The 15,126-nt window shown below is 48.4% G+C and overlaps 1 protein-coding gene across 2 annotated transcripts in view; it reads left to right on the top strand.

The window, feature by feature from the left end:
* Positions 1–5,944: 5,944 nt before the first annotated feature.
* LOC149351766 (RYamide receptor-like) overlaps positions 5,945–15,126 on the top strand; it is a 173,212-nt gene continuing 164,030 nt past the window's right edge. For both annotated transcript variants that reach the window (XM_089581107.1, XM_089581106.1), the window contains exon 1: positions 5,945–6,804. In XM_089581107.1, coding sequence (XP_089437233.1) covers positions 5,998–6,804 — 807 coding nt within the window. In that variant the 5' untranslated portion in view covers positions 5,945–5,997. The remainder of the gene's footprint in view (positions 6,805–15,126) is intronic.

Below are 15,126 nucleotides of genomic sequence, written 5' to 3'. Positions count from 1 at the left end.
GAGGCATTACTCTCGTTATAAATTGGAGACCAGTCGTTGTTTGATAGGCGGGCCCGAAAGGATTCCATATTACCATTCGATATATTCCTGTACAGAGGTACGTCCTTGCTTGTCTTTTCTCGTGGTCTATAGCTGGAGTACGCAATAAATATTGGACAGTGGTCGCTTAAGTCATAGCATATGGTTCCAGCAGTATGTACGGAAATATCTGAGTTGACAATGAAAAGATCAAGGACAGACTCGCCTGTTTCGGTTACCCGCGTTGGTGTATTGATAACTGAATAAAAGCCAGAAGCCAGAAGTGTGTTATTGAACTGAACGGAATGTGTGTCATTTCCAGCTAAGTTAATATTGAAATCGCCTCCCAGAAGCAAACGGTATTGATGACAGGAAGCGTACTCCAACATTTCTTCGATGAAAGTCAAAAAATGGTTTTTGTTCCCGGAAGGAGGGCGATATACTACAGAAAACATATCTTTCCCACTACAAACACATAACGCCTCCAGATCAGCAGTAGTACACGTGAAACGGTGCTCCACTTCACAGCATATATCATCCCTGATAAGTATCGCTACGCATGCAGCATGCAGGCAACAATATACCAAAATAAAGACAGAGTAAGTTAGTATAAAGAAGGCTATACATCACTCTCAACTTGTAAGAGCATCAACAAAGGAAACACATATATTACAGATTATATAAACAAAAAACTTACAGATCAAACAAAACGCGTAGAACTTACACAAGAATTAAGGCATCACGAAAATCTAGGGGAAAATAGCTGGTAAGTCTTTACAAAGCATCACAAGAGTACAACACACGAGAATAGGATAAACAGATTTCAGTACAGACTTTTTAATTACAAAGCATTTTTACAATAGACGCAAATGTACAAATCTATAAATAAATCAAGGTATCAGTATTCGGCTACATGCAAAGAATATCAGGCAAATATCTAAGACGACTAGTAAAAGATGAAAGTATGAACTCAAAGTTTGTCATTCTTTTTAAGGTAATAATTTTTTATTCCAAAGGAAAAGTTGTAGGCAGTGCTTAGGTCATGTGGCAGGTTATTCCAAATTTTTACGCCTGTAAGCTGTAGGAGACGCTCTCCATATACATTTCTTTTCACTGACAAGTTAAAATTGCCGTACGTGCGGCTCCATGTTGGAAGTAGCGGGATGTTAACTATTGATATATCGAAAGGGAGGTTGTTTGTTACTATTTTATGGGCACATTCAGCAGTTCTTTCCTTATGAAGTAAATTGAGTGGTAATACGCGTAGTTTAGTAAATAGTGGCTTACTGAGTACAGTGTAACTAGAAAATGAAATTATTCTAAGTGCTCGCTTTTGTAGCGTGTCGATATGAAAGAATGGGGGCCGCTACTAACGACACCTCTTCGTCGGATGCGAAGAGCGTAACCTGCAGCTGTTCCTTCCCGGAAAACAGTAGGAAATGAAATGGTGCGGGGTCCGGGCTCTGAGATGGGAGTAGCAAAACATCGTGTAACTGCTGCTTCTTCAGCGCGGCGTTGATATTCCGACTTGTGAGGGGCTAACTGTGTTTATCTTTCCGCCCGGATGTGGCCGGGCGCGAACAGCACACGCCTACGTCTTGACCGTAATAACGTAAGCGCAGGCTTCCCCGTAAGCAGCACCCGTCGATGATGTGTGGTGGTGCAAGGGTGCATCACGCATTCGACGGTAGATATCATTTGGCGTTACAACTTCCGCAGCCAGGAATTCCTTCACGCCACGCTGCTTTAATAATCATTCCATGCAGCCCACATTTTTTTTCCAACTACTGCTTCTACCCCACTGGCCTGGCGCCCCCTTCATTAGAAAACATCTTAGAGAGGAAGTTGGAAAGTTTTACTTCAAGATAGCATTTTTTTTTAATCCCATTGATAATAAAAACTTGTTACCGTCCAGGAGGCAAAAGTGCATGCGTGCGTCTGTCTCCATCTTCAGCTTCTACCTGACCAGCTTTTGTTTCACAACTAATACGATGACGAAGGGAACATGGCCGGAGGCACGCACCCGCCGCTGCTCCGGATCTCACCGTGTACAGCTGGCATGAATCATACGGCTACACGCCATAGCCCCGGCTGAGAAACATGAATTGGCATCTAAGTCTACTTACCGTGTGCGTATGCGATTTGTCGTGTTGTATGTGCACTGCTGGGAGAAAATGAAATGCGAATGGGAAAATTCAAACGTGAACGCAACAAAGTTGGGGGACACTTATGTTCACTTTAAGTGTATGACGCGATAGCGTTAAAGTGTCCGTACCGTAATTTAGGGTTACCCGGCGTACTCTTTCTCAGACATCGACATGCTTGCGGCCATCACATACTGCTTCATTACACAACGTTGTACCTTCTAATTCATGCCGCTAAATAGTACCACTCATTAATTCAGTGTTATTTTAATGTAATTCACCTGCTGTGTGGTGTGAGGTTCTTGTGCAAGGCCTCCAAGACATCCTGTATAGCTTTTCTTTGCAGCAGTATGTCTGCGCTCGGGCGAATGCCAATGAGTAACTACTCCCTCATTACGTATCTACTCCACCTAAGCATTGAACCAACACCACTTCAACTTCGAATTATTATGCATCAATTCGCTGTCGCCCTACCATATGCTATCCGTCCCAGTTACCTAAGTTGGTAGAGCGACTGCCCCTATGATGCGGAGGTCCCGGGCTCGAACCCCGCACCAGACTAATTTTTCTTGAACTACAAAGTTTCCGTGGAAGCTGTGTAGCTTTCCTCTGTCGCTGTATGGCTGCTCTGGGGTGGATTCCAGTGAGTAATTAATTCCTTATTTTTCCGCTGAACGAACTTTCTTAGGTGGTGTAGAGGTACTGTGCCCGGCCCCTCACCCAAAGGACAGCGGTTCGATTCCGCTTGACCATCTGTTCTCTTTTCAACGAAACTGCTTTTCTACATCGCCTCCCTCTAGACCAATCAGGGTTTTCCAGTCACGCCGACGCCGGGTTTTCCGCCGAACATGGCTCTTAGCCCTGCTGCCTTAAAATGTACAAATAATGTGTAAAGAAGAAAAACTACAAACGGGGAGAGATCCTTAATTATTAGTTTTCAAGACTTCGCTGCTTAGTTGTTCAATTCCACAGTTATACCGTTCGCGTTTCATTTGTACCCGGTCTACACCCGTCCTTGTGCGCTCGAAAGAGCTGTCTCTGCTTTGTTGCACTTGAACAATTTTTCATGCGCACTGCAGAAAATGCTAAATCATCGGCTGAATTACAATTCTTAACCTCAATCTATGTTATGAGTCGAATATGCTGACTGGGAAAATTACCTCGCATTTTTTATCGAGGAAGAAATTCGTATGGCGCAGAACAAAAACACCGCACTTTTTTAAAGCCTCAAGAATAATAAACTTTAATGTGAATCAGACTTTAGGCAGAGCGGTTAGGCGCAGGCTCAGTGGCTGAAGAATTTATTCGTGCGTTTAGGTTTATGCATGCATCAAATTAAGTTTTTGTATTTTTTATTCTTTTATGCGCTCGTCGTTATCGTTGCATTCATTGCACGGCACTATTCTCCCATCCGTCTTCGCGCGCACTGGAGCGTTCTAGCATGAGTTTCCGCCAGCTCTAACGTTGGAACACGTTGCCCGCTCTCACTCGTCGATACACCTCAGGTGTCATTAGGAGCCTTTCTGGCTGCTCTTCAAACACCTTAGGGGCTGCGCGATTGACTGCCGTTACGGTGTACACTTAGAGATGCATTCGATGAAGGCTACGTTTCGCTTATCTTCTTCGATGTGTAGCCTTTTTTTTCTGCTTTGCTCTCAATTGCAAACGTCATGCACCGACCTTGCAGCCATTATTGCATCATCTCGAATAATTATTTGGCACCAGTGAGATAAATGACGGACTTCCAATCCTGGTCTCCCAGAGTGGTAGCTGTGGGGGAGTTGTACGCGCAAAAATTATGGGGCGTGTTTAGAAACTAATACGTCAAAAGAAAAACATGGGCCACAAAAATCGATTAAAGAAGACCGACGGTATAACCCGCCGCGGTGGCTCAGTGGTAAGGCGCTCGTCTACCGAGCCGGAGTACCCGGGTTCGAACCCGACCGCGGCGGCCGCGTTTCGATGGAGGCGAAACGCAAGAGGCGCCCGTGTGCTGTGCGATGTCAGTGCAGGTTAAAGATCCCCAGGTAGTCGAAATTATTCCGGAGACCTCCATTACGGCACCTCTTTCTCTCTTTCTTCTTTCACTCCTACCTTCCTCCCTTCCATTACGGCGCGGTTCAGGTGTCCGACGAGATATGTGAGACAGATACTGCGCCATTTCCTTTCCTCAAAAAAGCAATTTACCGATTTTTATTTACCGACAGTATAGTATACAAGGGGGCCAAGTAAGAAATAATTTTTCAGAAGGCTCCCTTTTCAGGGATGGTTTTAAATGACGCGGCATTGATTTTATTGGTAATCTAATGGGGCGACTCGCACAGTAAGTATGGACGGCCACAGTCCTTGTTCCAGCGATGCTGCTCAGCAGGCCAGCGTTCGGAAGCGCAAACCCGAACTTCGTCAGCTTCACCTTCCTTCTTCTTTCTCGCTTTCGTCGGTGCTAGCTGCTAAAGCATCAAACCCCAACTCTCTTTCTCACAGTAACTTTATTTTCTTGGTCATATCACTGTAGTATGCTTCACAGAAAAAAGATGACTTCATAATATCGCTTCGCAACTTAATGGGCATTAGACATGTAGCCAGCGGGGGCATGATAGAGAAAAAAGGAGAGGGTGTTTCCCCTCTCCAACACTATAGACAGTGCTCCCTCTGGACAAGCGCCTCTTACCCCCTTCCCTTTAAAAAAATCATGTCGTGCACATCTGTCGATCAGTAAGATAGCCAAAGAATACCTGGAAGTAAGGTGATGTTCTCTATCCGGTTTGCTCTCTTTATTATTGAATGCTAACCATTCAGTTGCTTGATTTTTCTTTGCAGCATTCCGAAATAATTGTTGCGTGGCCGCACCCCGTAATTAGGTCCGCTTCCCGGTACAACCCTGCCGCGCACGTCATGGGTAAATTTAGACGGACACTTATTTCATTATGATAATTCGCCATTTTTTTCTTCGCCCGCGCCAGCCTAATCAGCCTATATAATCCAAGCACAAAATCTAATCCGTTACAGACTGCTTTTCCTGCTCTCCCAGGTTGAGGGCAAGGAAGCGCCCCGAAGCGCGAATAATTTTCACTGCTGAGAAAAGTAACACTGGGATGTTCGGCTGTTTAAATTTCTCAATCGTGCTTCCAGCAAAGGCACAAACCATAAAGGAACTTGGTGCGTTGCAGCTTTTGTCGTTACAAACGACCCCGCTGGGAATTCAGCCAGCCACTTTTTGGATTAGTTAAGATGCGACAAGGTTTACGTTCGCCACAGCGGTGCCGCAAGGAGGTCGACGGGGGTAACAAGAGCGCTGAAAGCGAACCCGACTCGTAATTAAACTCACAAGGGTTATTGATCAGAGGCTCGTTAGGATGGCTGTTCGATTCCTTTCTTGCGCATGTCCCCACTTGCCATGTATTTGCAATTTTTCCGGAAGAGGCAAAACTGACTTATTAACATGCCTGGCACAGCACAGTTGTCGAAGGCAAACAAACAGCAGTTCTTTCTTCCCATGTCGGACAGCAAGAAAGGCGCCGAAGGGCGACTCCAGTCGGCACTGATTTGGACGCAGGCAGCGGTAGCGCCGGCCCCTCTCCGTTTCAATCATCCGGCAGAGGTGGCGCGCTAATTGTGACGTCGCTGCTAGCGGCAAGAATAACAGGCCCCGGAGTGGCACCGCGGGCCCCGCAGCTGCTGCGCCGAGTGCCGGCGCGTGTGTCGCGGAGGCGGGCGAGGAGGGGCACGGCGAGGGCGGAAGCGCGCGCCGGCGGCGGCCGCGCGCCAGTCGGGACGCTAGCGCGGTCGGCAGCAGCCGCTCGGGACTCCGCACGGGCTTCGCTATGGTGCCGCAATGACCTCGCAGCCCGGCATGACACACGACCCGTCGGCTCCGCCGCCTCTGCTGCTGGACAGCCAGTACGTGTCACAGGACTATGGCAACCTGTCGCAGGACTATGGCAACGTTAACTCGGGCAAGCTGTACCAGGTGCCCGTCGGGTTCATCGTGCTGCTCTCCATCTTCTACGGCCTCATCTCGCTGGTGGCTGTCGCGGGGAACTTTATGGTCATGTGGATCGTGGCCACGTCGCGGCGCATGCAGACCGTGACCAACTTTTTCATCGCCAACCTGGCCGTGGCCGACATCATCATCGGGCTCTTCTCCATCCCGTTCCAGTTCCAGGCCGCGCTGCTCCAGCGATGGGTGCTGCCCGAGTTCATGTGCGCCTTCTGCCCCTTCGTCCAGGTGCTCTCGGTCAACGTGTCCATCTTCACGCTGACGGCCATCGCGCTGGACCGCTACCGCGCAGTCATGTCTCCGCTCAAGGCGCGCACCACCAAGCTGCGCGCAAAGTTCATCATCTGTGGCATCTGGACGCTGGCCGTGGCCGCCGCGCTGCCCTGCGCCCTCGCGCTGCGCGTCGAGACACAGGTCGACTCGCACGCACTCAACCTGACGAAGCCCTTCTGCCACGAGGTGGGCATCTCCCGCTCGGCGTGGCGCATCTACAACCACGCGCTGGTGTGCCTGCAGTACTTCTTCCCGCTGCTCACCATCTGCTTCGTGTACGCGCGCATGGGCCTCAAGCTGAAGGAGAGCAAATCTCCCGGCAACGCCCAGGGGGCCCGCGATGCCGGCATCCTCAAGAACAAGAAGAAGGTGCGTACACCCCCTTTTTCAGCTGCTGCTTGGGCCGCTTCCAACGGCCGCTATGCGCGCGCGCGGAAATCTCTGCGAACCACCTGTGCGCACCTGCCTTTAACGGCGCCAAAGTTAAAGCACCACTTCCGTGCTGCCGGAAGAGACGAGGGCCCTAAAGGGGCATCATTGAACGGAACCAGCCCAGCAAAAGCAAGGGACCGAACACGTTAGACCAAATATGATTTTTAACTCCAGTTATGCTTGTTCAGCCATTGATCTACTAGTTACTCCTCGCTTGGTGACGAAGTCAACGCCATGCCGGCGGCCGCGCTTTTTTGGTGAAGTTTCGCAAACTGTTGCAGAAAGTTTCGCACAGAAGCGCGACTTCTTTTTTGATGGCGCTAGGGGTGCTCTTTAAGAATGCGCTATAGCCTGCGGTGTGTGTGCGTACTTTTTGACGTTCGAAGGCAAAAAGCTATCGCGGAAACCGAGTGCCCGTAAGAAAGAGCCGCATAGTAAAGTTGAAGAGCCAGCCGCACAAATTTCAAAGCCGCCGGCTTAATGTTTCCGTTCCACGATCAGTATGCGGAGCGTGATCTTAGCGTTAGATGGCTCGATCTGAGGGGTAAATTACGGCTGACAGAGATCCGAGGTTGTGACGTTATAGCCTCGGTGCAGGAAAAGTGGCAGAATGTAATTCCTGGAGCAGCACATATATCGTCACGGCTTGGGCCAGATGAATTAACTTGGAAAGCGCTTTGCTGTCGCGGCGTCTTTTGTCACAATTATGCAACCTTTCAGAGTAACTGCAGTCTCTGTGCAGCGGCTTCACTTGGATACTTTTCCTCGATGGAGCCCCACAGTTATCCTAATATACATGCTCACATAAGTCAGTGAAAGCATTCGAGATGCGGCAGTTTTCTCTAATGCTCTCAATGACATTCAAGCAGTTTTTCAAGCTTGTCAACTTTAATTAGTTTGCTCTAATTATGTGCATAAAAAAGCTTCTGATGTAAGTTTTATAGTCGGTGCAATTTGTGCTAGGTTGCTTATTTTCGTCGGATGCACGCAAGTAGTTCTAAAAAGAAGTACTAAATGTCGGCGTCTTCATTGGTGTGCCGATGGTTTTTGTTGAACGGAAAGTATCCACGATACCAGATATAGTTGTCCATAGGGAGAACGTTTGTACAAGTAGCAATTCTGTCATACATGCAGCATGTAGGCCACCAGAAAAATGGCCACAAAAAAAGTGATAAGACACGGACAAGCGTTTGTCCGTCTCTTCTCACTCCGTCCGTTGGCTTCAGTCTCTTGCGTCACAATCAGGTCAAACATGCTTGATCTGCCATTTCAGCGAGTCTGAAGCCTTCTTACAGCTGTAGAAATTAAACATATTATACTGTTAAGAATTATGTAGTTTCCAATTTGTCCGCTGAACTTTGCATCGCTCCCTATTGTAGCCGCATCAACTAACTGAAGCTTTGTGCATAAATGCGTCATTTCGTTTTCGCGGATGCGCGCTTCCATCGATCATGCTTAGCGCATTTTCATTGACCCTCGCAATCACCACAACGTACACCGGCACGTTGACGATAGATAAACGCGTGTAAACAGTCTAAAGCTTTGTGAAAATATTTAATAAATGATGATGAAAATGAATTGTTGTGGCCAAAGTTCATGTGTGGCCAAAGAGCGCAATGACACGAGGTTTCTTATTTATTTATTTTTTAATTCAGAATTCCTTCAGGGGCCCTCAGTTTGAGGGCATTACTTGAGTAAAATACAAAAACAAAGGTGGGGTCGAAGATCCCTTTTCCAAGCATATAACCGCAGGTAAGCCGAGAACCAGGCCAGGAGAACGCTGATACCCACTGCATCACCGGGGGATACCCGGCGGCTCTGGGGATCGAACCCCACGCCTCCTGCCTACTAGACGGATGCTCAGACCACTAGGCCACTGCTGCGATGGTTGTTTAATGAATCACTGCCACAAATTATTAAAGTGTTTTTGGCAGCGTACACTGCAGCTATATATTAGAACAAAAAAAATGTAATGCTGCAGAACGGGAGACAAAAATTTGGTGCTGCTAATCCCCAGGGTGCCTTCGATGCGTTCCTTTTGTATTGCCACACGTGCGGACGCCCATGCTTGTTTTTGAAAAAGAAGCTTTCACCCGCATTCCTCAGCCTCAAGGCACAAATTTCCCACAATAAAATGGCCCCCGCGCGCCACGAGCCAGTTTGATGCTTTTGCTTACAGCGAGTGTCGTGCCGTCCCACAGCGTAAGAGACGGGGAGATGGTTCACAACGTAGTGAGCAAAATTCCCCGCAGCTTTAATTCCAACGTCATCCTCCACGCTCTCCTCTTAGGTTTTCCCTAACCGGATGAAACTTCAAGGAACGTTTGAAGGAATTTGCTACCGTTTGTATGCTTTTATAATGCTGTTTTTTTCAGAAAGCTACACACCTAGTGAGCTGCACACCGTTCCCTCTCTGAGGTTTTTTTTTTTTTCCTCCGCTGTAGAGAACAACGGATACCGAAACTAGTTCTCACAGACAACGTTCGCCTAAAAGATTCGCTGCTGGTTCTCCGATTTCTTCAGTGCTATTTCAAACTCCCTTTCTGTTCTTTTATTTATTTTACAACCCAGAGTCCCTAGATGTGATTCGGTGCGTTCCACTGGCCCAAGAGTATGTCTTAATCACATCCATCAAAAAGCTTTTTGTCGATTGTAAGGCAATGGTCATGTCGTTCTTGCCGAGTGGCTCGTGACTTTCGCCGAGGACTGGGTGTCATTCGCTCTGCTTGAGTAGTAAATAAAACATAAACGCGTATGTCTACCGATAACGCGGAAAAGAGGCGTCTAATCGAAAAAGAGAAAGACGCACAAAGAAATGAACGCTAGAGGTATCACTGGCACCTACCTGTACAAGGCCCTCAGAATCCACTGCGGCGCCTGCCGACTGCCTGCAACCGCGGAGCAAGGGTCGGCGCTCGTTTCGGAGATCCAGCATGCAATAGGCGTTGGCCTTTCTCTGCATTTGTTGCCACTAACCCCACGCTTTATCTCCAACGGCACTGCACGCGCGCCGCTTTATATAAAAACCAGACTGCGACTCCAAGAATTCTACGCAGCTATGTACTTGGCTGCTAAACAAGCAAAACAACTGCAGCCCTGAGGGCCTCCTTCCCTTTCCTGCCGACCCGAAACCTGTTGGCACGTGGCGCGCGAACCCGCACAGGGTAGTGTCATCGCACTTGGAAGCACGCTATAAATACCGAGGCGAACGGAATGAAGAACCACTGGCGTGTATAACCGGCAACTGTTACTGACAGGAAAGATGGTTGTCAGCGCCCGAATGGAATAGTTGGGGAAAATTTCGAGTTCTTTTAAAATTGCCTTGCGGCACAGTTAGTGCGTTTTCCCGAGTTGTGGAGCCACGCGTACGGAACGCTCGACAAAACAATGTGCGAGTAAGACTCACTACCTCTATTTAAGAAGTTCAGGCAACGCTGCACTGTATTTTGGATGCATTAAAACTAACCGCAGGTTCTTAAGAAAACTTGTATTGTTACGCTAGATAATGCATACCTTATTTATGTATGCAAAAGAAGCAAAGAGACTGTGCGCCTGTCCTGTCTGCCTCGTCTTCAGTGTTCACCTTTTATGTTTGCGCAATTCGCCTCCGGAAAAATAACCACCGAAGCTATATTTTTATAATTTTTCTGACTTGAACTCAGTTTAAATCAGGGGCAAAAGTACAAATCTGTTCGCAACTAAGGTTTCTTCGCGATTGGCCGATACGAGTGAGCTGATTAATAGCGTCAGTCAATGAGACAATACCCACCGGACTAAATGTGCAGAAATCTTCAAGAATCATGCTCTGGACCATTTCCCGTGTTCACAGGGTGGGCAGACCCAAATATCAGCAAGGACTTGCCTTCATAACAAGTGTTTGCGTCGAAAGCGCTGTCATGTACGAGAACCCGCGCCAAGCAAATGACCCTCTGTCACTCTCATGTTCAACGGTCCTCAAAATTTATTTCCTTTTTGACTGTGAGCTCATTTCTGGTACATTACTTTCTCGATTGTCGGCAGAGGAATTCGGGGAACACTCGTAGTTTTCTGAGCCATATATGGGCCTCCTACTGGCTAAGGCCTCTAATTTTGATAACAAAACTTCAGAACGTAATTGGTCGGAAGATACGTCGAAAATTCCGGAAGAACCTCGAGGGAAATTGAGAGACAAGGCAAACAGCGACTACAGAAAACGCGGGGAATAAAATAACAAAGCAAGATAATAATGGGCATATATGACTGAGCAGCTTCCTCAGTCCCTAGATACGTTCCCTCCACGGCGCATCAGCAAAAGCCTACTTAGCGCGACTTAGAACGCAGTTCTTCCAAATGGCGGACCCGGGCAGAGTTCCCTGCGGACGTCTGGCGCCGGAGCCAGCTGAGCTCGTCGCGCCACCTGTTTTGCATGGGTGTGAGCCATGAGTGCTCTTTCGAGGCAGGCGTCGCGGTTCGCAAAACTGGTTAGGCTGTAAGTTATTTCATCACCAGACGACGAAGCGCGCCACTTGGCGTATTCCTTTACAAAGTGGTAAACCGAACTCTCCGGGTGCATCGTGTTTCGCTAAAGAGAGTGGTGACGCCAGGAAAGTAGCAAGTTTCGTGCGTCACTACTGCACATGGACAGAAGTACGTCCGACCACCTCATCCACCAGCAAAAAACACTGAGAAATCGCGTGAGATCGCCGACTGCTTTGTCGGCCCCGAAGCGCAGTTTTGTTGCTGATTCCACTGCGTCTGTCTTTCGGCGGTGGGAACGACACGATCTGTAGAGACTTACAAAGAAACACAAGTGATCTGGTAACGAAGAACGTAAGTGTAGGTTACGAAGCTGGACTAGTTAGTAAACCGTCCCTCAGGCACTGCAATATACGACGCGTAGAGAAAAGCGGAACAGGACAGGCGTTGACGAATACGTCGCCCCTGCTTTCAGCGCCAGTTGTCACGGCTTCTGCTGACTTTTTTTGTTTTTCTGACGTTCTAGCGCATTTTTTTCTGTGCGTGGTTGAAAGAGAACAGGAGGGTATTCGTTTGAGGGACGCGGCTTGTTCTTGTTGCGGCGTTCATCACACTCAATGCGCAAGCACTGCATGTCTTATCTCCCACTGGTCGTACTGCGCGGCGCTTTATTCTTGCTCTGCTGTTTCGGGGCTGCAGTTCCGCTTTCCGTCAACACTCAGCAAATTTGGACATACCCGGAAGCCGTCTTCTCCCAAAGTGTCTATCAGATCTTTCAGATCATTACTCTATCTGCCTGACCGATTATTTCGCGCAACACTATTCTTCCCTTCGAGAAAAGGGCACACACGTGTGCAACTCCATGCTGCTCCAGACACGAACCGGCAAGCGGGAAAAGACTTCGCCGCCATTCCCGTTGCGAGTAGTACAGTACCGAGCATGAAATAGCTGGTAACGTATGAACAGCTATTCACCGCCATCGAGGTTCATTGCGTGTTGCACGCCATTGCGGCGATATATATTTTTCTTCTTTTCCTCGCGACAAAGTGGGCGTTTCCTCCGTCCTTGGACACGCACCGCGCGTTACGCCAGTAGCAAATTTACCTCTTCCGGGCACATGCTCAAGGGATCCTGGCTTTACCTGTCCAGCGACAGGGAATCTTGAAGTTGAGCGGTTGCAGGCTCGATTCCACGCTGGACTGTGACGGCGCATAGAGTTCTGATCACCCGTGACATGACATTTTTGAGTGAGGCTCCGAGAGAGCTTGATCTCAACCCATCTGAAGCTGCACATGATCGTTTCTCACTCATAAAATGCAATCATCTGTCTCGTAGACAACATCGGCATTGTTTATCAGTGCCCTGGCATCACGTTGCGGTGCAGAAAGCGAGAGGATGGCTGTAGTCGGCCGCCTATAGCACGCAGCTTGTTTTTCACGTCCCGTCGGAGTGAAGAAAAGTCAATTTCAATCAATTTAGAAAAGGCTTGGGTATCAAGGAAGGCAAGGAGAAGGACTGGGAACGGCGTAGACATAATATACCCCCTCCCCCTCCCCCTCTGCCGCGTCTTGTTAGGTTTGAAACCAAAGTGAAAAGCCATAACAATAGGACTAAAGCCTGCCACGCGAACCAGTCGCTGCAGCCGAGAGAGGTCCGTGCAAGTCATGCCGTGGTGCAAAAAGAATACAACACGTTTTAAAGTGCTCTTGGCTTGCAATTCCTATTGTCGAAAAAGACGAAGCGCCTCCAGAGATGCCTTCAGTAAGCGGCGAACTGGAGAAGGTAAAGAAAAAAAGAAAACTTTCTGTTGCTCAAGCATATGCGCTCTTCCTTCCGAGAACGTTCGCAACGCATAACCGTTCGACGCTCCTGGGAAAATTGCGTGCCTAAGCAGTAAGTGAAAACGCAAACACCAAAAAAAAAAAGAAAGGAACCGGGGTAGTTTGGGGCTGAAATTGGCAACACCCTGAGGATCCCCGAGTGGATGACGATCGTGCATCTGCTGATACGGGCACATATTTCCTATTCCTTCCCCTGTACTCTTCTCGGACTCGCGAAGCAGAAATGAGTAATGTGAAGCGCCCCACTTTTGAAAACCGCCAGCCTTGAAGACACGAGCTCGAACTTTTGCGAGGAAACAATAAAGAGGACGAGGGAGGCCCGGCATGCGCGAGCGTCTGCAGTTCGTCAGTGAAGCTTCGATGAGCACATTATCTCTACGATTCGCTGCCTTTTCTCGAGAGTACTTCGCACGAGACAGTAAGTTGCTCAGAGACGACGAATAATATCCGGCTGGTTGCGTTTCGCGGACTCACTTGTCTCAGGGTAGCAGGGTCTCATTGTAGTCCAAGGATGCTATCATCGCAATGCGAAGCAAAAACCGAGTCTCGAGCGAAGGCGCCATTGTTTGCTAATTTTTGCAAGTTTTGCACTTGAACGTGGAAAAACTCAGCAAGGAAGAATTGTGGGCGTGTTGGCAATGCATGTTCAAGAGTATTACAGCCAGCCAAAAAGAAAAAGAAGATACTCACCAATGAAAATGGCAGCCTTCTACCAGAATTCGCCTTCCGTGTTACAGATGTTCCTAAAAAGCACCATATGCTCCACGCAGTAATTTCCCTTACCTTCTTTAAAAGTTCACAAGCTCTTCGATAAAATTAAGCCAGCGGTTTCACAGGTATACGCTCTCTGTTGCTGCATTAGGGAAACAAGAAATACAAATAGTGCGTGTGAGCAAAATGAACGGAGCTTGTTGGATTAGAGTACCGCCAACCCGAACTCGCTTAATCCGAGGTTACTGTTCACTCGAACTTGATGTTGGTTCCGTTATCACCACGTGCTATAAAAAGTCTCCACTTAATTCGAAATTCGCATAATTGGAAGAAACTTTTTTCCACTTACGTCAGTATAAATTCTCCCCGTGTAACAAGCAAGCGCCTTCCAGCCTGCGAAGCACTTTTGCACTGTGGTGCTTAGCCACGCATTAACTAAGTCTTCCTTTTCATCAGCGCGTCCCGCGCGCATTAAAAAGGGGGGAAAAGAAGAAGGGTTCCGCTGAAAATAGGACCGGGGAGTCTTTGTCTGTTCGCTGCAAGCTCGAGGAAGTTTTGCCCGGACACCACCGCGAGCATCGCATGCAGATGAAGAAGAGCAGCCGCCCGACCTCCGCACAACGGCGGACAGCCCGGCCAGCACAAAGAGAGCGTTGAAGGAAACGGGAGAGAAGGGTCCACCGCACGACTAACTTTCGCGAAAAGATTCTAGGCGCGCTACAGAACCTTCGATGGAAGAAGGCATGCACGCTGCGCCGCTGAGGCGTGTGGCCGAACGGGAGAGGCGCTGCGCTCAGGCCGTCACTATGACGACGATGCGCCGGCGCAAGCCCCGTCATTGTTGAAGCCTTCTTCTTACAAGCGCTGTTGCCTTTCCTTTCTAAGAAGCTTCGTCGGAAGCAGCGTTTAGTAAGGGCCCTATACATCCTCGCCGTCCTGACATTATACCCAAGCAGGGTACATAATTAGCTTATCTTGTCGCTCGCCCGTTATAAGGCGGTCTAATTTGGGGGCTTCTGCCGTTTTGGCCTGAGTCGCTCCCGAGCCTCTTGCGAACACAGTGACGTGCCATGATGTGTATGTGTAGTTGTGTCCGTTTGTGCAAAGCGAACTGGAAAAAAAATTCACCCTATACTTAAGCCTTCATATACCGCCTCCAGCTGTTCTGGTGAAGAAAGGCTTCAATTAGGGATTGATCCCCGATTTTTTTTTCTTGTAATAAAATTTCTTTCTAAGAGGCGGAATCAAGACT

Source organism: Amblyomma mixtum, chromosome 3 (genome assembly GCF_055824585.1).
Source record: "Amblyomma mixtum isolate Tamu chromosome 3, ASM5582458v1, whole genome shotgun sequence".
Taxonomy (NCBI): Eukaryota; Metazoa; Arthropoda; class Arachnida; order Ixodida; family Ixodidae; genus Amblyomma; species Amblyomma mixtum.
Note: the sequence above shows the minus strand (reverse complement) of the source record. Positions and strands in the feature narration are given on the sequence as shown.